The 23,275-nt window shown below is 49.6% G+C and overlaps 1 protein-coding gene across 1 annotated transcript; it reads left to right on the top strand.

Annotated features, from left to right (window-relative positions):
* Window positions 1–1,686: 1,686 nt before the first annotated feature.
* On the top strand, window positions 1,687–23,229 carry TMEM140 (transmembrane protein 140). Its single transcript, XM_056124070.1, has 2 exons — window positions 1,687–1,817; window positions 22,556–23,229. Exon 2 carries the CDS (start codon window positions 22,578–22,580, stop codon window positions 23,133–23,135), a length of 558 nt encoding a protein of 185 aa, XP_055980045.1. The 5' UTR covers window positions 1,687–1,817; window positions 22,556–22,577; the 3' UTR covers window positions 23,136–23,229.
* Window positions 23,230–23,275: the final 46 nt, after the last annotated feature.

The raw sequence follows: 23,275 nt of genomic DNA, 5'->3' as shown, positions 1-23,275 counted from the left end.
CCTTCTCTTGATGAAGTTTTGAGGTTTATACTAAGTACAAGGAAAACCCAAGCAAAAGAAACTTAAAGGTAATTATTATCTCTAGGAAAGAAAAAAAAGTTCTGCAGGATAGGAAAGAATTTTATATGACATTCAGCTAAGGGACTTATTTACATCATTACAACACAAAAAAAATGCAGAGTATTGATGAGAACCCAGTTAGAGCCAATTTGGAATTAAAGAAAGACTCTTCTGTGGGTCCAAGCTTACCTTTGGAGGAAAAGGGGCTTGTAGGAGCATGTTTTTCATTACAAACTAATAACCATCCAAAATAGAAATTGGTTCCCATCTCCCAGAGGAAAAAGGAAGCTCAAAGAGGCTGAGAATTTGCTCGGTGATCCCAGAACTCTGCTCTTCCTGAGATCCCATCGTCTCTTTCCATTCTGAGATCTCATCATGTCTTTCCAGGCTTTGAGTTTGAAAGAGCTACAAAGGGAAAACTGGTGGTTTCAATAACTTCTCTTCTGCAAGGCGGGGTGGGGGTAGGGAGCTAGAAAGTGGGGGGCAAGGGGGAAATAGAAGGGATTGGAAAAAGAAACCCGACTGATTCAACAATATTATTACTAGGTAGCAGCCACTTGTTTAAAGGACCACAAAGGAAAAACTGTGACAGTTCCAGCAACTTCTCTTTTGAGTGGGAGACAAGCGCCCTCCCTCTTAAGAAAATCTAGATTGATTCAATACTGTTACTGTTCAACCAAGTTGAATCCCAAATCAATTTCCAGCTAGCATGTGACCAGAGAGAGCGATTGAAAAGATCTGACTGGGATGTCGCTGTGATTGATGATAAAAAATAATGGTGGGATTGGTGTTGAAATATTACACGCCTAAAACCCAACTGTCAATCATTTTGTAAATCACAGTTCTTTAATTAAAAATAATAATAAAAATAATAATAAAACTTGTAAAAGCTCCAGTCTGTTCTTATCTGGACATAAATTTTTGAAATATATTTTTATTTTGAAATAAATTCCAGACCCTCTAGCTGGGAGTCAGACTCCCCCAGGAAGCATGCTAAGAAAACTTTTTGTGTGCAGGAAAATAAATAAATAAATAAATAAAGCCCTTCCTCGACAAGGCCAGTCTCTGAAGAGGTGGAAACAGATAAGAATCAATGGCCCTGGGGCTGGAGCGATAGCATAGCGAGTAGGGCGTTTGCTTTGCACGCACACGCGGCTGACCCAGGTTCGATTCCCAGCATCCCATATGGTCCCCCAGCACCGCCAGTAGTGATTCCTGAGTGCAAAGCCAGGAAGGAGTAACCCCTGAGCATCGCCGGGTGTGACCCAAAAAGCAAAAAAAAAAAAAAGCCCCCCCCCCCCCCCCGACCGGAATCGCCCCTTGCATTCAATCACTGGGTGCTGCCACAGCGTCTTGGCCAGTGTCCTTTTCCCGCAGTTGCTGGGGACAGGACTCAGGACGCTGGCCCGGCGCGTGGGGTCACTCGCGGCGCTGGACCCCGGTGCGGCCCCAAGTCTACCGCGCGCGGTCCGGTTGAGCTGCAAGGTCCTCTGGGCGCCTCCGTTCCGAGAAGCCTTGGGGCCCTCAGGGAAGTTAAGAAATGAAAGCGAAATCAGCTGACAGTGACATCAGTCCGCAGAAATGTACCAAAGTTCATAGTTGCAAAGCAGGTCCCAGCCCCCCCGCGCGCCCGCATCCCGCTGTCGCATCTCCCGAGAGCCCCGACACCCGGACCGGAGGGAAGCGGCGCCCCCCAAGCCCATTTCCCTCCGCCCGCCCGTCTATGCGTCTGGCTGTGGCTTCTGCCGCTTCGCTCTGTAAGTACCTGCCCTGCCTGCACCGCCAACCTGTTCTGCAATTTTATTCTGACTCCTCGCAGAGACAACCCCCAGCCCTCCTCCCCCACCCCATCCCACCTTCCCAGGGAATGACCGGTGCTCCGGGGTCCAGGGCAGCGCTCTCCCCAGCCCCACCTCCTCATGTGAGTGTACCACTCTCCAGCCTTGGCCCCTGGGGTCCTTAGGCACCCCCCCCCCAACTCTGCAAATGGGGCTGGTAAAGTCAGGATGACTAGTTAGAGACCCATGCAAGAGGGCACCGTGGGGGCTTGGTCCCCCCTCTGCACCCACGCATGCAGTGGTTGGCAGGAGCTGTTTATCAGAAGTGAGCAAGAGCAAAGGCTGTACTCAGCGTAGCCGGCTGTTACTCAAAGGTAGTTGTGTAAACACTGCAACTCCTCAAATCACGCTGTGATGCAGATGTGGAAAGAGCCCTAGACTCTGTAGTCTAGCGTCCAGGGCTAAGACTTCCTTGGGGGGCGGATAGGGCACCTGGAGCGAAAGCACAGCGAGTAGAATGTTTACCTTGCACGCGCCGCCGGACCAGGGTTTGATTCCCAGCATCCCATATGGTCCCCTGAGTGTAAAGTGCAGAGCCAGGAATGACCCCTGTGCATCGCCGGGTGTGACCCCCTTCCCCCCCAAAAAAGGCTTCCATGAGCTTCCCACACCTCCAGGGAAATTGATAGTGAAAGTTTCATTCTGTTGATGTAAATAGCATGCAAGCTGTTTTTGTTTTTGTTTTTTTTTAAAAAAAAGATTATTTTTTTTTTAAAGTGCTGATGATTTCCCTAGTAGCTTCCTTTGTGCTGCGTCCCTTCTAAAAAGTTTCACAAGCATTTCTGGGAGAACTTTCCTCCTTTCCTCAAGACAACGGAAGCGCAGTGTTTAGTATCTCCTACCCCCCTCCACCCCACCCCACCCCAGCCCACTCTGAGAACCAGTTCAGAGGAAATTTTCCTTTCGCTTTTGTACATCTTGTGTTTTGTCTATGTTTTTTCCTGTTTTTTATTTTCCTGTTCTTGTAGTTTATTTTATGAATTTCACTTTTTTTTTCTTTTTTATAAACGGAGCACGTAATTCTGGAGTCATTTTAATACAAAAAAGAAAACTCTTGCTCAATGTCATCATTCAATACTCCAGGTAGATGGATTCTTACTGCCAGGTGTGGGTTTTAGAGCCCATTTTCCAAAGTTTGCAGAACTGCAATTCAATCCTAGCGTGGAACATTCTAGCTGTTTCCCATTTCATTTGTTGTTATTGTTGTTGTTGTTTGTTTTAAGTTAAAGCTGTAATGAACAGGATGAAAAGATCACTGGGTACATTTCTGACTGCTGACTTAAGCATAGCTAGTAGACCGTAAAAGGAAGAGTGTTTGGTTTGGGTTTTTTGTTTGTTTGGTTTGTTGGTTGGTTGGTTGGTTGGTTGGTTGGTTCATTCGTTCGTTTTGGCTTTTTGCTCACACCTGGCAATGCTTAGTACAGTTTTTTGCTCACACCTGGCTCTGCATTCAGGAATCATTCCTGGCATGGTGCTCAGGGAACTATATGGGATGCCAAGCCTCAAACCCAGGTTAGCCGCGTGCAAGGCAAACGCCCTACTCACTGGACTATCACTCTGGCCCAACAGAGGAGTGTTTTGATGCAGTTTTAATATTTATTGCCAAATGGCCCCAAGAAAAGTGTTAAAATTTTTCACATTCGATATCAAGAATACCAGATTTACTGTGCTTGCCTATCAGGTGTTTTATTTGCAGTTTGATAGGAAAACTCATGAGTTATTATTTGGAATGTGTTTGATTGTATTACGAAACCCTTAAAGTGTTTGTTAATATGATACAGTGATTTATAAGCGACGCGGGCATGACAATGGATATAGATATGAACGCTATGGACATGTCTACACAGAAATGATATTGAGGCTAAGATAAGGATAAGCATAGAGATTTATGGATATGGATTTGGATGTGGATATACAGCTATATGTATATAAATAAGGATATGGATAGGAATAAAGGTAGAGATGCTATGAATTTGAACATAGATGTCAAGTCCTAGAGATCTCATCCTGGAGACAGGCAGCTGTGGGTATCACTGTGGCCACTCCGGGTCTTTGTTCCTATTTCTGCACAGATCTCCCGAAACCTTCAGAATTTTCCCTCAGAACTAATAGGGATGAAGTTGCCTTCTTGGTTTCTAGGAAGCCCTTTTCATCCGTATCTGCTCTTGTGGTTACACGCCGCTCTGGGAAAGCCCCAAGGATAGGGCTGGTGCTCAGAAAGGTACTGCCTGACTAGGGGCTGGAACACTTACTGCAGCCCCGGGCGCAGGAGGAGCTGGGTTGAAGGCGAATTCAGTTTCCATCGCCACTGTGCAGGCTTTAGCCAAGGGCCTTCACCCAAAACCCCTCCAGAGCCCTTCTCCCAGGCCCAGGAAGCTGACAGAAAGGTCAATCAGAGCTGACGGTCTTGCAGGCTGCTGCAGTCACAGGGCAAGTTTCCCTGAGGGAAACTTTACTCTTCGGGGAAAGTTTCTTCCTGCGGGTGGGGGTTCTTATCTGCGTCGCTCCTCTTGTGAAATGCCTCTTCAAGTCTCGCCAGTCCGTTTTTTAGTTTGTCTTACATGGGTGCATGATTGTTTTAGATAGTAGGTCTCTGAATCACTTCACCTGTGTGTGGGTGTTGGCTGTGATCTTGCTCTTCTGTTGTGTTCTCAAGTTGTTTTTGCTGCAACCAAGTGTGCATTTCTAAAGTGTTCAGCCCATGCAGACTATTCATTCTTGGTGGTTTCAATTTGTTCCTGACAGCTCCCGGTGTGCTTTCTCATTCATACTGCACATACAAACACGGCCCTAAGTGTTTGACCCATCCATGACACTTCACTCACGGACCCATGTGAAATGTTTCTGCAGAGTCCTAAGAAGATATAAAATGAAGCATTTTGCTTTTAGTCCAATATCCCTGCCATTGTTTCCCTAACCAGCCCCCCAATCCCCACCCCAGCCCCCACCAGAATCTACCATGGAGTTGAAGACCTTGATGCTTTCCATGACTTCAGCCTGCCTTGGGGTGCTCGCGGTCCAAGTTGCATTCACAAAGACAGCAAATAGTTTGGCAAATCTAGTCTTCAAGTACATGGATGGTGTGTTTTCACTAGCAGCTAAGACCTGGCAAGACTCAGGCTGGAGAAAAGGCGCAGGGGGTAAGAAACCTGCCTTGCGTGTCCAGGATTGATGCTGGCACTGCACATGATCCCCTGAACACCAGCAGGAGTGATCCCTGAGCACTGAACCAGAAATAAGCCCTTGAGAACAACCAGGTGTGCCCTCTATCCAGCAACCTCCCCCTGCCACCCCCCAAAAAAAAGACTTGATTTGGTGACCCTCAGAATTCTCAGCATTTTCAACCCTGTCCATGAGAGAAACAGTACAGTAACAATTTCCCTCCTTTATTTCAGGGCAAGTACCCAGAGGGTGAGGGCGTGGGGAACAGACCCGCACACAGTGTGAGCAGTTCTATAGAGCAGAGTTTCTCAACATTTCTCTGATCCTGGTGACCCTTTTCATCTTTTTCCCTTCCTGCCTATTCCCTTCCTCCACAACTGCCCATCTGCTGGTTTGCCTCCTGGTCTTGTGCCCTGGCCCCTATGAACATAAATTTCCTCCTTTCCTTCTTTCTTTCCTCCTTTCCTTCTTTCTTTCCTTCTTCCTTCCTTCCTTCCTTTCTCTTTCTTTCTTTCTCTTTTTCTTTTTTCTTTCTTTTCTTTTCTTTTTCTTCTTTTTTTTTGGGGGGGGCACACCCATCAGGGTGCTTAAGCCTTTCTTCCGGCTCTGTGCTCAGGGATCACTCCTGGCGGACTTTGGGGGTCCATTTTGGGTGCCAACGATCAAACCCAGGTTGGCTGCATGTAAGGCAAACAACCTACCCACTATACTATCTCTCCAGACCCAGGATGTGACTTTCATCTGCAGAATGTGGGGGTGGGGTGGGTGGAGGGGCCTTAAAGACAGTTATGATTGGCCTCCTCTTTTCACCGAGGATCAAAAATGTAAATGGTGTACCACCCCCTTATCAGAAAAAAACTCAGTCCCTCCCCCCAGTATAACTCCTTATTTTTATTATTTGCAAGTTTATTTATTGCAAAATTTTTGCCAAGGGACTACTGACAACCTAAATACCTAACAAGGAATAACCAAATAAATGACAGCACACTAATAGAATACCACACAGCTATTCACAGGAGTTAAAGTCTTAGTTCTTGGTACCTTTTATAAAATAATCCTTAAGAGTTGTTTAAGTGTGTTGGGGCTAGAGCGATAGCACAGTGGGTAGGGCATTTGCCTTGCATGCGGCCAACCCGGATTCAATTCCCAGCATCCCATATGGTCCCCCAAGCACCGCCAGAGTAATTCCTGAGTGCAGAGTCAGGAGTAACCCCTGAGCATCATCAGGGGTGACCCAAAAAGCAAAAGAAAAAAAGAGAGAGAGAGTTTTCAGTGTGTCAAGTGTGTGTCTATCACACATGCAGAAAATAAGAAAGATTTGTACCACATGATTCACATAAGCATGCATCATAAGCTCCAAGGACTCCAGGCACAGACACATGGAAACAAAGCCACTTTGCAGAGAAACAGCACAGTGGCTGGGATGTTTGTCTTGCACACAGCTGACCTCTCTCTCTCTCTCTCTCTCTCTCTCTCTCTCTCTCTCTCTCTCTCTCTCTCTGTGTAGATAGATAGATAGATAGATAGATAGATAGGTAGAAAGATATGTGGACTGGAAAGATATCTAATGTGTAGGACACTTTGCCTTGTATACTTGTGACCCCAGTTCCACATATGGTCCCCAAACCCTGCCAGAAGTGACCCCTGAGCACAGAGCCACAAATAAGCTCTGAGCATTACTGTGTGTTGCTCCCTTCTATCTGTAGGAGGAAGAGGAGTTGTTAGAGACCTCTAAGGCGGCAGAAGATGGGGGTCAGTGGAAATCTATCTTCTTTAAAGGAACAAAGAGAAAGCACCCAGTGGCAGCCCAGGCTACTATTGCCCCCTGGGTTCCCAAAGCCCCCGAGGGGTGAGACTACCCACTTTGGGAAACTGTGTCAGTCCACAGCTCTCTGCACTCCCGCCCCACTGCCTGGAGTCTACGGTGTGGGGGAACAAGGACAGAATTGATGAGTGCTGGGTTAGGGGAACGTGGCCCAAACATCTCCCCCTGCTAAGCCCTCGGCTCCTTGTTCTGCTCCCCTGGCCAGCCCCATCCGGACCCTCTTCTGGGGCACTGGATTGCAGACAGTTCTTCTCTCAATGGGGTGTTTGTACCAACCCAGCCCTGCACTTCCTTGGAAGGCTCTTACCCCACCCAGCCCAGCCTCTCCCTGCCTGCAGGCTTCAAACCAAAGGCTCCTTGGCACATCGGCCTTCCTGGACAGCCTCCTGCCAGCTTCTCACCTCCATTCTGTTGACTTCCTACGTCTTTTCAAACACTGTTTCTTTTTTTTTTTCCTTTTTGGGTCATACCTGGCGATGCACAGGGATTACTACTGGCTCATACACTCGGGAATTACTCCTGGCAGTGCTCAGGGATATGGGATGCTGGGAATTGAACCCCAGTTGGTGGCGTGCAGGGCAAATGCCCTACCCGCTGTGCTATTGCTCCAGCCCCGATCATTGTCTCTTAAAGAAGACATGTTTGATATTTTGCCTTCCATGCTAAAGAACAAGCTGAGGAAATGCTGGCACCAGCTTTGCTTCATGCAGGGTGGGGGGCACTACTGGGGCTTCAAAAGAAGGCCCCCGACCCCCACCTGCAAACACAGAGAGAAAAGGCTGGGCGTGAGTACCGAGGGTTGGGTGCAGACAGACTTGAGTTTCTAATACTCATTGTCTTCCAACTCTGCACCCTGAGTCTCAGTCACACACACACACACACACACTCACGTGGAGTCGTGCCAAGGAAAGTGAGAATGATTTCCCAGGTGCAGGTATTTTCTCTCATTTCTCAGGATTTTTTTTTCTTCTCCCTTTAGTTGTTTTTAACCTTTGTTCCCAGCCGAATTCCTTGTAGCAAGAGCTAATAAGCAACCAAACAACTGAACAAATAGGAAATTAATGTTCACCCTTATAGATCTGAGTTTCCCAACCAGGGGTCATAGGCCCCCTCTGGGGCCCTCCCAGAGTATTCAAGGGGGCCATAGGTGAAAAATCACATCCATGGAGGAGGGGGCTATGGCACAAGTCTAGGGGGGCCAACTGGTAGGTCACGAAGGAGAGGGGGCACAGGAAGGAAACAAGGTCAGAATGGGCCAGGAGAGGTTGAGAAACAAAAGTTTAGACAACTTATCTCAATAGCTGGATGCCGGTGACAGTATGGGACTGTACCTTCTGGTGTGATTTTGCAATCTTAATCCTGTCCCCCTTTCCGTTTCTGAGGGCCAAAGTTAGTTTTTGTGGACACAGCTGAGAGGCATTGGATTGTTAGTATAAAGATGATGCAGGGCATGGGGGCGGGGGCAACTGTGTTCATTGGTGGTGGAGAATGGGCACTGGTGGAGGGATGGGTACTTGATCATTGTATAACTGATACCCAAACACAGAAGTTTGTAAGTCTACAACTGTACCTCATGGTGTCTCACTAATAAAAAAAAAAGATGATGCAAGGTCAGGTCACGCACTGAGCAACCTCACCCATGGGCCTTCTCCCCACCCTCCCCACACACTTGGGTCACACGGCTGAGTCCAGCTTGGAGAACAAAGGACCTGAGCTCAGTGGTTCTGCCAAAGGAAATGTGACACGTTTCCTCTTCTTCTTCCCTTTTCTTTTTGTGGGGGAGCCACACCCAGCCTGTGCGCACAGGAATCATGAATGTGTTCAGCCCTAGAGATTTACAGGGCTGACCACCAGGCATTCAGTCTGGCTCTCAGCCTATTTGCTGGGCTTTGTTCTATTATTCTTATTTTTCCCCCCTGAGCATCACTTGTTCCTGACTTCCCATGGCACTCCCAACATCTCACTTGCCTCAGAATCAGAGACCCTTTCTTTCTTTCTTTCTTTCTTTCTTTCTTTCTTTCTTTCTTTTTTCATTTTTATAATGTAGGAGTACTGCTGCTTATTCAGTCATTGATTAAGCTGACTGAATTGGGCATGAACTCCATGTTACTTTTTTTCTAATTCTGAATGTTAATTTTATTTTATTATTGTTTCCCCTGGCCCCCTGTTTTTGGATTCACCGTGAGATACAGTTACAAAGCTTTCATGTTTGAGTTTCAGTCATACAATCATGAAACACCCATCCCTTCACCAATGCATGTTTTCCACCACCAAAATCCCCAGTATTCCCCCCACCCACCCCTACCCCCATTCCACCCCTTCCCCTGCCTGTGTGGCAGGCAATTTCCTGCACAGTCTCTCTACTTTGGTTCTATTTGATATTTCAACACCTGTCTCACCACCACTCAAACCTGCCGAAAGGGATGATTTGTTTTGTATTACTTGTTGCTTGGTAGTCACACCTACAAATTACCCCCGGCGCCATGGAATCAGAGACCCTTTCTCCCCTGAATCCCGGCTCCCTGAGCATCTTAAAGGGGCAGGCTTGAGCACAAGTTGTGTGCCAGGCATTGACATTTGTAAAAGTGAGCACACTTCAGGGCCAGAGAGCTAGGACAGGGGTGGGTAGAGTGTGGTCTTGCTGGCAACAACAGACTCTTACTGGATCCCTGGCACTTACTCTTTTTTTTCTTTTTTTTTTAATTTTTAATAGTGAGACATCATGAGGTACAGTTGCAGACTTACACATTTTTGTGCTTGGGTTTCAATTATACGATGATCAAATACCCATCCCTCCACCAGTGCCCATTTCCCACCACCACGGATCACAGTATCCCTCCCATCCCCCATCCCCCGAATCCCACCCTGCCTCTGTGGCAGGGCATTCCATTTTGTTCTCTCTCTCTCTTATTGAATATTGTGGTTTGCAAAAGAGGCAATGGGTGACAATCATGTTTAGTCTATAGTCTACTTTCAGCATGCTTCTCCCAACCTTGGAGGATCCTTCCAGCACCTTTATTTGGTGTTCCCCTCTTTATCTGAGCTCCCTTTTCCCCTAGCATGTGTGGTTGGCCTCCAAGCCATGGAGTAAAATTCCTGGTACTAATCTCGGCCATTCTTGGGTGTTAGTCTCCTATTTTGTTACTTTATGTTCCCCAGATGAATGCAATCTTTCTATGTCTCTCCCTTTCTTTCTGAGTCATTTTGCTTACCATGATACTTTCCATGTAGTACCACTTGTATGTAAATTCCGTGACGTCGTCTTTTCGAACAGCTACATATACTGGATCCCCAGAGCCCCAGTAGGAATGATCCCTGAGCACAGAGTCAGGAGTAAGCCTTGAGCACTGCCAGGTAGGCACCAAAACCAAAACAATTAAAAATGATACACTGCAGTACGTGGGGTGAGAGGCCTGCAGACACATCATGGATGATGCGGTCTATAACGAGCAGAACAAAAGGGCATGGCCAGGGCATGTGCCCTTCACTGCATCTGGAGGCAGTCCATCAGCAAACACTCCTGAGCCTCCTGGAGCCCTGCCCCTCCGGTTTAACTCTACTTCTGAGCTCCAGCACCAAGAATTCTGGTGTCTCTCTAGAATTCCACAGCAGACCAGCTTGTGTGCCGGTGCCTCCCTCCCTCCTCTGAGCCCCTGGAGTAATGATAATTAAAGATGCTGGCAGGGTACGCACATCACATGCGGTACATATGTCGCCGCCTTTGATTTCTCTAACACCTGCAGCGTAAGTTTTCCTATTGTTCCTCTTTTACACATCCGCAAGAGGCCCTCGTTTTCTCCTCTGCAGATGGGAGGGGTAATAGACCAGTTCCCGTAGCATGGTCGAGAGAACTGAGTGAGATTGTGCCCGCCAGGGGCTTCATGTAGGGCCTGGCCCCGAATAAGGCTCCAGATGTCAGTCTGTGTTTAACGAATGAATCCGTTCTGTCAAACTTGTTTCTTTTGGGTGGAGGAGGTGCCTCCAGGTCCAGGTTGATAGTACGGAGGTTCGATCCTTGGCACCAGCACCACATAGACTCAGCTTTGTGGGGTTTAGGCCTGGAGCTCCTGGGCACTGCTGAGGGTGCCCTCAGTGGCCCCTGGCAGTGAAGGGCCTGAGCAGCACCATCTCCTCAGGTCCTGGCACTTGACTCTCAGCCTGGTGGGCTGAGTATTACTGGGAGTGTCCCCTAGACACCCCAAGGCGCTGCTTGGGAGATACCCCCCCAATAGAATTTTTTCAAGTTGAAGCAATTTGAATGAACTTCTTCCTTCTTCTTTTTCTCCTTCTCTCTTTTCCTTCTTCTCCTCTCTTTTCTCTTCCTTTTTCTCCTCTCTCCCTTCTTCCCCTCTCTTTCCTCTTCCTGTTTCTCCTCCTCTCTTTTCCTTCTTCTCTTTCTTCTCCTCCCCATCCTCCTTCTCTTTCTCCTCTTCTTTTTCAGTCAAGAACTGTGGTTATTTCTTTATGGTCTTGGCCTAGGGAAGACCAGGTGGATCCCTGGTTTCATCCTCATGTTGGGCATGGTGGAGTCGGAACCAGAGTTTATTAGGCCTATATCCCACAGACAACAGGGCTCCCCAGGCACTGAGCACTCGTGGTGGTACTCTGTTTTCTCATGCAGAGCTTCCCGGGCATCAACACTGTGCTTTATGATCCCATGTGGACGCTTCAGTCAGGCCTGGGATCTCCTGGCTGATTTCTGCCTCCCCAGGTCTGCCACTCGTCTGGTCTTTAAATCGTTGATGAAACAAAGATCAGTGGAGGTGAACGTGTAGCTGCTGACTGACCTGATTTTCCGGTCACCTCTTGGACGCTTCTTGCAGACTGCTGTTGTCTGATGGCATCATAACAGCTCAGCCCGGCTGACCTCAAGGCCATGGTCAGTGTGTTCCTGTCCCCCCAACCCTCCCTCACTAGCCTCAGAGCATTCACCTCTTGAATCCGTGGGCTTAGGTGACGTGTCTGGAAACAAGAGAACCTCATACAAAACGTACATTTGGTGGGGCCGGAGTAATAATACAGGGGGGAGGGCACTGGCCTTGCATGTGGCCAACCTGGATTTGATCCCCAGCATCACATATGATCCCCCGAATCTGCCAGGAGTGATCCTTGAGCACATAGCCAGGAGCAAGCCCTGAGTACCATCGGATATGGCCCCAAATCCAAGACAAACAAACAAACAAACAAAAAACCTTTACACTTAGAATGTAAGGATAGATGAAAAGGAGCTGGAGTGATAGCACAGTGGGGAGGGTATTTGCCTTGCATGCTGCTGACCAGGTTGGATCCCCAGCATCCCATATGGACCCCCAAGCACCACCAGGAGTAATTCCTGAGTGCAGAATCAGGAGAAGCCCCTGAGCATTGCTGGGTGTGACCCAAAAAGTAAAAAGTAAAGTAAAGTAAAGGCCCTCCCATTGATCATCGATTTGCTCAAGCAGGCCCAGTAACGTCTCCATTGGAGACTTTGTTGTTACTGTGTCTGGCATATCGAATACTCTCGGTAGCTTGCCGGGCTCTCCGAGAGGGGCGGAGGAATCGAACTCTGGTCGGCCATGTTGGCTGCGTGTAAGGCAAACGCCCTACCGCTGTGCTATTGCTCCAGACCCAAAAAGTAAAAAAAAAAAAAAAAAAAAAAAAGGATAGATGGGAACCCAAGTTGTTCTTTGTACCCAACTGACATTCCCTGCCCACTTGACATCAGCCAATAGCTTACATATTGCTGTGCCCTGCCGATTGCAGGCCAAGTGGCCAGAGGTGATGCTCGATTGCTTCTCTGTGGGGCCAGCTGGGATGGATGGACTCATACATCAGATCGTGATGTCCACTCAGAGTTGGGTACGTGACACAGGTGTTTGCTGGGAGTCACACTCTGTAGTTCTGATGCTGGTGCTAACTCAGGGTCATCATGGTGCTCACACATATGCATCCCGGGGGCCATTCTTCAGGCCTCCATGCTTACACTGCTGGCCAGGGCCACACCCCTCTCAGGTGTAGTGTCCACACCCCTCAGCGTGGTGTGGCTGGAAGTTACTTTTGTGTTGGGGAATCAAAGAAAGCGCATCTGCCAGGAAGGATCTCATTCAGCAGATGCAGGCGGCACTGGGGAGTGAATGCACAGCCTCACGTTAGCCAAACAGGGGCTTTCACCACTGAGCCATCTCCTGGGTCTTAAATAGATTTTCGGGTGTAAAGGGAAGATCCTACTTGGCAGTGGTGGGGACCAACATACAGCTTGGAAGAACACGTGGCACCAGAGATTAAACATGGGTTCCCACATGCAAGCTCCCATACTTTAGCCCTTTGAGACATCTTCCTGGTCCTCTACACAGAATTTTTTGTTAGACATATAGAGGATGGATGGATGGATCGATGGATGGATGGATGGATGGATGGATGGATGGATGGATGGATGAGTGGACATATGGGTGGGTGTGTGAGTAGATAGATGGATGGGTGAATGAGCAGATGGATGAGTGAGTAGGTGGATGTATTGATGGATGGGTGGATGGGTGGATGGATGAGTGAATGGACAGATGGGTGGCAGCATGGGTGGGTGGATGGATGGATGGATGGATTAATAAATGGATGGATGGATGGAAAAATGAATGGACCGGTAGACAAATGATTCATTAAAATGATGATTCAATAGATAGATGGCTAGAGAACTAGTAATTATGTAATCATCAAATCACTATCAATCACCCCATTGTTCACCGATTCACTCAAGTGGCCCCAGTAACGTCTCCATTCATCCTTGTCATGTACTAGTGTAGCCCGATGACATATTGGGGGATCCTTCAGGATCAGGGGAATGAGGATCATTCATTGTTACTGTTTTTGACATAGTAAGCTTGTCAGGCTCTGCCGTGCGGGCGGGATACTCTCGGTAGCTTGCCAGGCTCTCCGAGAGGGATGGAAGCTTTTGGGGCAGCCTCTAATCACCTTTACAGGTTTTCCTAGTCAGGCATATTGGCGGGTATGATACTCTCAGTAGCCTGCCGGGTTCTCTGAGAGTGAGAACTAGAGAATAAGAGGTCTTCCGGGAGCTTGGTTTTATCGTCTCTGGATCCTGGCCGTTGATGGGGTTACACAGCAGTTGGTGAGTGTAATTGTCTATCTACTGGAAGATGGGGGAGCTGGGTGGAGGAGGCCCAGTCCCGAACCGAGCAGGTTTGGAGATTTCAGCCCCGGGTCCCGCACACCTGGGTTCCTCTGCCGGTTCCTCGTCCAAGCATGTGGAGAGTGGTCTCAGCATAGCTTTGGCTGGGTCCCAGAGGTCTTCAGCTGTCAGGGCTCTGCTCAGTGCAGAGAGGGAAACTCAATCTGCCCTCCTCCAAGGGGCCCCGGTGAGGATAGCCAGACGCGGGGGCAGGAGACTCTGCCTTGTTCTCTTCCGGGAGCTTGGTTTTAGAGTCTCTGGGTCCTGGCCGTTGATGGGGTTACATGGCATTGGTGGGTGTAACTGTCTAGCTATTGGAAGGTGGGGGATCTGGGTGGAGGAGGCCCAGTCCTGAACCGAGCAGGCTTGGAGATCTCAGATCATCAAATCAATGGCTAGATTTGACAGTAACAGTCACAGAGATATAAAAAGGCAGAACAGATAAACACGACCCTAGTAGAGCATTGATTCTACTGTGGAAGTAGAGACCAAGTATCCGGCCTGTGAGTTAGGGACAAAGGCTCTCGAAGAAAAGCTAGACAGGATGACAGGAGTGCAGGCTGCTGGGCACTGGGGGTGGTGGAAGTATCCTGAGAGCATCCTTGGGAGGCCCAAGGAGGGAGGCAGGGAGGGAACTCAAAGAGGCTTCCTCCAGCCAGAGGGCCTGGCAGAAAGTCTTGGGCTCGCCTAGCCTGACTGTTGGGAAAATACCAGGAAAGTCCTTGGAGCTGGAGCTGTGGAATGGGTGGGAAAGGAGAAATAGAGGCAGAATGAAGGGCTGCAAGAGTCATGCCCGGGCAGGAACCATATAGGATGGTCCTGTTCCTCAAGAGACAGGGAGAAGAGCATCGATGTTGCTGTGAAAAATGTTGATGCTATGCCAGGACATTAGGATGAGACTCTGCACACGGCCATGCAAGCAGGAAGCAGAACCAAGGCCCCACTTTTACATTAAATGGGCAAGATAAAACTTGTGAGTCCCAGTGAACTTGAGAAGTACAGCATGCTCTTATATGCATACCTGGTCCTACAGTAGAAAGCAGTACAAATCATCAGTATCCCCCCTTCTTACACATCCTTAATCTGTCTTGACCTTCAAGTATCAGTCAAGTATCAGTCTGAGCCTTCTCTTTGCCCTCTGTGTAACCAGCCGCAAGAATGTGGGGGACGTGGGGGCTGGAGCAATAGCACAGCGGGTAGGGCGTTTGCCTCGCACGCAGCCGACCCGGGTTCGATTCCCAGCATCCCATATGGTCCCCTGAGCACCTCCAGGAGTAATTCCCGAGTGAATGAGCCAAGAGTAGTCCCTGTGCATCGCCGGGTGTGACCCAAAAACCAAAAAAAAAAAAAAAAAAAAAAGAATGTGGGGGGCATAATCTGTCGTGCCTACATGTCCAACTCCATCCATATCTTCCTCTGATGTTTTAATCATTGCAACATAGCTTTGACAACATAGCTTTGACAAGACAATGTATGCCTTGATGTTCTTTTGACGAATGCTCATCCTATAACTGTTCGTACTCTTAATAGTGAGTCTTTCTCTGTGATGAAGTCATTAGGATGTAACTGATAAAAAAAAAAATAGAATAAAAGGAGGCCCCTGGCAGTCACTCTTCACCTCGAACCAGATCTACACCTTGGCCCTCCGTGCTCTCTACATTTCTCTCGAGTGTCAGTGCCTCCGACTGACTGATATATATCACTTCATGCAACAGAAGAGAGTACCTTAGTCATACACACCAGAGGCCACCATTGTTGTAGAATTCAAGTGTTCTGGATCTGGCCTGGTGCCCCTGGAGACGGAACTCCACCAGAAGGAGCATTCTCTGGGCCTTCCGCTGTCTGTCCACTGGCACACTTGAAGGGTTTATGAAAGACTGCACGAAGAAACTAGAATCACCACAGTCTTGGGCAGGAAGGACAGGGAAGGGCCCTCGACTGAGCAAGTGTATCTGCGGGCACCATCTGTGATAGCACCACTCAGGTGGGGCATGTGGTGATAATACAGAAGAAACCGTAAGTTCCCAGTTGTGTAGAATACCTGTCCACTTTTCATTTGTATATTGCTCTTGGTTGTTATGGAATAAGGTCACGGGGTGGGGGGACTGGAGCGATAGTACAATCGGTAGGGCATTTGCCTTGCATGCGGCTGACCCAGGTTCGATTCCCAGCATCCCATATGTTCCCCCGAGCATTGCCAGGAGTAATTCCTGAGTACAGAGCCAGGAGATATCCCTGAGCATCGCTGGGTGTGACCCAAAAAGAAAAAACAAACAAACAAATAAGAAAGAATAAGGTCATGGGGATCTCACATATTAAGAGGAGAGTCATCTATAAAGCCTTGATTACAGAAGGGACCAATTAGAGCCTGTTTGTAGGAACTCTTCTTTATATAAGGAATGATCAGTGTACTTTTTGGGGAGGGGAGCATACACGGCAATGCTCAGGGGTTACTCCTGGCTCTGCACTCAGGAATTACTCCTGGAGGTGGTCAGAGGACCATACGGGATGCCAGGGATCAAACTCTTGGACAGGCCGTGTGCAAGGCAAACACCTTACCTGCTGTACTATTGCTCCAGCCCCTGGTCAGTACTATATCTATCTATCTATATAGATAGATATATAAAATTATTGGGGCTGGAGCAGTAGCACAGAAGGTATGGCATTTGCCTTGCATGTGGCCGACCCACGTTCAATTCCCAGCATCCCAAATGGTCCCCTGAGCACCGCCAGGTGTAATTCCTGAGTTCATGAGCCAGGAACAAGCCCTGAGCATCACCAGGTGTGACCCAAAAAGCAAAAAAAAAAATGATTTACTTTTGGTTTGGAGGCTACACCCAGTGGAGCTCAGGCGTGACTCCCAACTCGGTGCTCACGGGTCACTCCTGGTGATGCTCAGGTGTGAACCCTGGGCTCTCACATGTAGAGCCTGTGTTCTAGCCCATTGATCCAGAAGGGGCTTTTCAGTAAAACCATTTACCAGAACTTTCCTCCCTGCTCAGATTCAAGCTCAGTAATGTTCCCTTCTTTTCATATAAAAGGGCCATAGCATGGGGCCGGAGCAATAAGATGGGGATTGCCTTATATGCTGCAGACTGAGTTTGATCCCCGGCACGTCCTATGGTCCCCTGAGCCTGCCAGAAGTGATTCCTGAGTGCCTGGAGTAAGCTCCAAGTGCCAGAAGTAAGCCCCAAGCACCAGTGAGTGTGGTCCCAAGCCCCAAAAGTAAAAATTAACAAAATGGCAAAGACTCTTAGAAGAACAAGATGCCCTTTGTTCCTTTCAGCCAGCATCCATGAGTAAACTTGAGAGGTGCTTAAACAGAAGTAACCAAATCCCACAAAACAGACTCAGATGAATCCCAGCCTGGCACCGGTTTCCGGGAGTTCCTCACTTGGGATACCGAGACCATGGGAGTCGGTGTTGGGACAGTGTCGGCTTTATGGAGAATCAGGCCGGGAAAGACAGGAGGCAGAGAGGGGAATGAGGGAGGAGCTGACACAGAGGCATCCCAGGGCCCTCTCACAGGGCGGAGCAGGCGCCTGGCAGGAGGTGAAAGACCTCGCACCTGCTGACCAGGTAATTCCAGGCAGCTGAGGCCAAAATCTGGTTAAGTTTTAAACCTTGGGTCGCTGTCACGGGCCAGAGCTCAAGTGGGAGCCTGTTGACTCCACCTGAACATTCAGCCCTTCCTGGGAGTGTCCGCTGGAGCATTCGAGGAACCGCGGTCAGGCCACGGCAAGTGACCTGGACTCTAAATGCCAGGGGACAGGTGAACAGTGACCTGCCACCTTCGTTCGCAGAGAGCTCAGACAGACCCAGGACAAACACAACGCAAAAGGGAAAAGGCGGGAGGGAAACCCACCCAGGAACCCAGGGCACTTCACGGGAGAAAAAAAAAAATACAGAGAGTGTGGGGTGGGGTTGAGGGAGAGAGCGACAGGACACCTGCTTTGCTCGCGGCCTACCTGGGTTCGATCCCAAGCACTGCATAGAACCCCCAAGCTCTCCCAGGAATCACCCCTGAATGCAGAACCAGGACTAAGCCCTAAATGCTGCAGGATGTGACCCACTAACAAACACAGTACAGAGGGCAGACCCCCGGGGCGTGAGGTAGCCTCACAATTCCCTGTCAGCTTCCCCAGATCCTCCCCTGGAAAAGCATCCCTGGTTAGGAGGGGCCCCATGGATTCTGGCCACTCGCCCATTCAAGGTTCTGTTCTTACTCCAGCAGACAACTGCAGACATGTTCACCCCAGGAAGAGTCTTGGGACTCACTGACACATCTGTATTTATTTATTTATTTGTTTATTTATTTATTTTTGAGTCATACCTGGCAGTGTTCAGGGCTTACTCCTGGCTCTGAGCTACTACTCCTGGAGAGTTCGGGGGACCATATGGGATGCCAGGAATCAAACCCGGGTCAGAGCATGCAAAGCAAGCAACCCTACCCACGGTACTCTCTCTCCAGCCCCAACACACCTTTATTCTTATCACTGTCTTACTTCTCCCAATTCTCAGTGGGATGGGAATTAGGAGGAAGGCTTTGGGGGTGGGGGGGTGAAGAGTCAAGGGAGAGCAGGACTAGCTTTCTTTCCTGTTCCACCATAATAGGATGTAATTGAGCAAGATGGCCGCCTCCAGCTGGGCCCCAGGAAATGAGCTACTGGCCCTCCCAGGGTCTCCAAGAACTGGGAGAAATCAACGCCCACCAGTTTCTTAGAGCAGCTCGAAAGACATCACCTCCCTCCATCTGCCTGCATCCTGTTTCCTCACATTATGTTGTTCTTCCCCAAACCGTTCCCTTTGTGTTCATGCAGAATGAGTGGATGAGGGGAGGGGAGGGTCCGGGTATTCCAAGGAACTGACCAATCATCACTGACGAAAAGGTGGGGCTTCTTCTCCTTGGGGTACCCTGCTGCTCCCCTTTGTCAGACACTGATCTCTGGAGCTATGTGTGTATGTGGAAGCAGGAAGGGGGTAGCTTCTCATCACCCTGAACCACCCACACAGTGTCCAGGTCTCAGGTGGCCTTCCTGGCCGTGGTCCGGGAACTGTGGATCTTCCCCAGGTCTGCGGTGCTGGGTTCCAACCGCTCAGGATAGATCTCTGTACAAGACTAGAACGTTCATGAATCTGCAAGTACAAGCTGTGACACCAGTGGACCCTCACAGGTGGCTTATGTGAGGCAGGGAGGAGAGACGGTCACTTCCTCTCCCAGTCTGCCTCTACGGCTGGGAAGGCCAGGGCTGATCAAGTCTGCGGATGAGCCCCTGTGTAGCCAGAGCCCCCGCCAGCATCACGGGGTGGCTGTCAAGCTTGGTCTTCTCCACACAGGTGTTGATCCCCACCACCCGATTTCTTAGAGAACCACGGGCTCAGGCTGGAGCGAGGAATTGCTTTTTGCAGGCAAGGAAAGTCAGTCCTCGACCTCACCCAGGGTTTCCAGGTACTCTGTCCTTGCCTCAGAAAAGAATTTTAGGAGTAGACAGAGCAGTGAAGTAAAAAGACAGATTTTATTTGGAGGCTTTCAGGAAGGGGGAGGGAGAGAAGGTGAGAGAGAGTAACACATTCAAGGGAGAACACGGGCTTCTCCAAAGGTGGAAAGGGGGGTCTCTAGCAATAGTACCCAGGTTCGATCCCAAGCATCCCATATGGTCCCCTGAGCACCAGCAGGAGTAATTCTTGAGTGCAGAGCCAGGAGTAACCCCTGAGCATCGCTGGGTGTGACCCATAAAGCAAAAAAAAAAAAAAAAAAAGCAAAGGCAGGGAGAGCCCCTAAATATAAAAACATGAAAGTATACATCTCAAGAGGGGAGATGTGGGGGACACATGTGCTTGGCCATGTGGGCACAAGCAGCACATGGGCTCAGGCAGCATATATGCACGCTTCCTTTGTTCAAGGTGGTTTTATAGGGTTTTTCCCAAGGTGCCCCACTGGGACTTTCTAGCTAGTGAAGAGTCTGTTGCTTAGGGGTTGATAAGGGGATACTTGAGGGCTATTAATCTTCCTCTTTTAAAAATTCCTTTTCTTGACCTTTGTTCCTGTTGGATCTTCTCTCAGAGGGTGAGTCCAGCCTTCTCTGGTCTGGGCGGGCTCCTCAGAGTTCATCAGATTCAAGGAAGGAATTGAGGGTTCTTGAGGAATTTCCTTCAGGCGTTTTCTGTAGAGAGGGGTGCAATCTTCTTAGGGTCTGCTGCTGGAGAAGGTGTTAGCCCATCTTGCTCTCTGTAGCCACACCGTGGATCAGCCTTAAGGCTAGAGGCTTTCTTACTTCCCAGGAATTTCATTGTCATGGGGCCCTTCTCTGTCTAGCTGCCTTTGTCATGCTCTGACAGCTGCTTCAGAGTCCATTCGAAGAAGTTCTTATGCTCTTTACACAGAGAGAAAAGATCTTCCCAAATTAAGGAAGATTGTAGGCTGGAGAGAGCGGACAGGGTAAGGACAGGCCCTGCATGTGGCCAATCCCAGTTGATATCTGGCACCGCATAGGGTCCAGCAAGCTGTACTGGGGATGATCCCTGAGCACCAGGAGGTGTGGTCCAAAAACAAAAAAAGAGAAAAATATAAGACATTATTAGCAGCTTGTAGATCGATCTGGCAATACACAGTAAAATCGCTATTATAAAATATTTCCTTCCTGAACCCACTGTTTTTTGTTTTGAATTTTATTTGGCGATAGCACGGCGGGTAGGGCGTCTGCCTTGCACGCAGCCAACATGGCCGACCCGAGTTCGATTCCTCCGCCCCTCTCGGAGAGCCCGGCAAGCTACCAAGAGTATCTCGCCCGCACGGCAGAGCCTGGCAAGCTCCCCGTGACGTATTCGATATGCCAAACACAGTAACAACAAAGTCTCCAATGGAGACGTTACTGGGCCCGCTCGAGCAAATCGATGATCAACGGGAGGGCCTTTACTTTACTTACTTTACTTTATTTGGCATGCCTGCAGGAGTCAGGAGTCATACCTGGTGACAGTGGGATTATGTGGTTCCAGGGGTCAAACCCAAACCACCTGAATGTGAAATTTGTACTCAGGGCTTGGAGCTGTCTCACCAGTCTTGGATTCACTTTCAGATATTCACCCCCAGGCAGGAGAAGGAAAAGATTGAAGGAGGGTGGGGGGAACATTGAGAGAAAAAAAAAAAAGCATATCAGCATCTTTCTAGACCAACACTTTAAAAGGCTCAGCTCTAATGGAAGAGAGGTAAAGAGATCCCAGGCATTCACTGCCCAGAGGCAGTGACTGCTTGACAGCCGAGAAAGATGTTTGCAATATTCAGCTGGGGTGGGGAAAAAACCCACATCATAAACAACTATTTAAAAATAAAGACACTGGGGCTAGAGCAATAGCACAGCGGGTAGGGTGTTTGCCTTGCACGCGGCCAACCCGGGTTCAATTCCCAGCATCCCATATGGTCCCCTGAGCATCACCAGGAGTAACTCCTGAGGGCAGAGCCAGGAGTAACCCCTGTGCAGCACTGGGTGTGACCCCCCCCCAAAAAAGCAAAAAAAATAATAATAATAAAAATAAAGACAGGGACTAGGGGGATAATACAGCAGGTAAGTACCCGGGTTCCATCCTTGGAGTCCCATATGGTTGCTCAAGCAGAGCCAGGAGTCACCCCTGAGCATTGCTAGGCATGGCCCTAAAACCAAAATAAATGAATTAAATAATAATAAAGACAGTACGACACAGATAGGAAATATTGATAAGAAAATTAAGGTGGTCGGGGCTGAAGTGATAGCACAGTGGATGGGGCATTTGCCTTGCACCTGGCTCACCCAGGTTCGATCTCCAGCATCCCACAGGGTCCCCTGAGCACCGCCAGGAGTAATTCCTGAGTGTAGAGTATCACTGGGTGTGACCCAAAAAGGAAAAAAAAAAAAAAGAAAAAAGAAAAGAAAATTAAGGTGGTTCTAACAGTATAAGGGTGGCATGAAAGTTTATTTAAAAAAAAATTTTTTTTAAGGATCATTTCCAGGATTTCCATAATGAATGTATATCTGGGGCGGGGGTTGTGTGTGTGTGTGTATGTGTGTGTGTGTGTGTGTGTGTGTGTTTGGTGGGGGAATGTAGACATTTGCAGTCGGGAAAGGGGCCTGTCAAAGGCCTCTCACTTTGCTCCACTGAGCTCCCAGCTCAGGGCTTGGCCTCTGAGCTGTGTTCTGAAGGGTGTGTGGGCTGAAAACCTCGGGTGGGTGGTCCCCCTCCTCCTCGGGTCCTGCCCTCTCCCCACCTTCTCCCTCAAGCATTAAGCCCACCCCTGGGAGGCCCCTCACAGACATCTCCAGTGTCCACGCTGCCAAAAGTTGGCCCCTGGGCAGCTGGTGGAGGTTTTCTTGATGCTAGAGGACCCCTTCCCAAGTCCACGGGGCCCCAAGAGGCCAATTGGAACGTCTCCACGGGGTCCAGGCTAGCAGGTCCCTCCTGGTCCTTCGCTCCCCTGGCCTCTTCCCGCTCTGGGGAAGGCCGGGCTAGACCTCACTATGTCGCCTCTCCTTTCAGCTCCCGGGGCCCACGGGAGACCATGGCCACCCGGCAAGTCCGGCGCAACCACCACCTGCTGTTCACGGGCATCCTGACGCTGATCTTGGTGGTCATCTTCCTGCTGTTCTACGCGCTGCTCTGGCAGGCTGGCAACCTCACGGACCTGCCCAACCTGAGAATCGGCTTCTACAATTTCTGCCTGTGGAATGAGCTGGCCAACTCCCTGCAGTGCTTCCAGTTCCCGGAGTTGGAGGCCCTGGGCGTGCCGCGGCTGGGCCTGGGCCTGGCTCGGCTGGGCGTCTACGGGGCACTGGTGCTCAGCCTCTTCGCCCCCCTGCCGCTGGTGCTGGTCTGGTGCCACCGGAACCAGGGCGAGTGGCAGCTGGTCGTGGGGCTCCTGATCACGGCCTCGTTGCTGCTGGGCAGCGGCCTGAGCCTCTTCTTCACCTGCGTGTGGCGCTGGGTGCAGATGTCCCTCCTGGGCCCCGGCTTCCTGGCGCTGGGCCTCGCCCAGGTCCTTCTCCTCCTCCTGCTGATGGCCGCGGTCACCTTCCTGCCCAGGGGGGAGAAAGGCCACAGGCAGCTGGAGAGCTGCTAGTCCCCACTAAAGGCTTATCTGACACAAGGGCTCCGCCTGAACTCTGCCGGGGAGAAGGCGCCGGAGGATGGGGGTCCCAAGGTGGGACACCTTCCCAGTCCCGCTCCCCCACCTCCTTTTAGACCCTGGGGACCCTCCCA

This window comes from Sorex fumeus, unplaced genomic scaffold (assembly GCF_029834395.1).
Source record: "Sorex fumeus unplaced genomic scaffold, SorFum_2.1 ptg000048l, whole genome shotgun sequence".
NCBI classification, from domain to species: Eukaryota; Metazoa; Chordata; class Mammalia; order Eulipotyphla; family Soricidae; genus Sorex; species Sorex fumeus.
The sequence above is the reverse complement of the archived record's forward strand: the minus strand, read 5'-3'. Positions and strand labels throughout refer to the sequence as shown.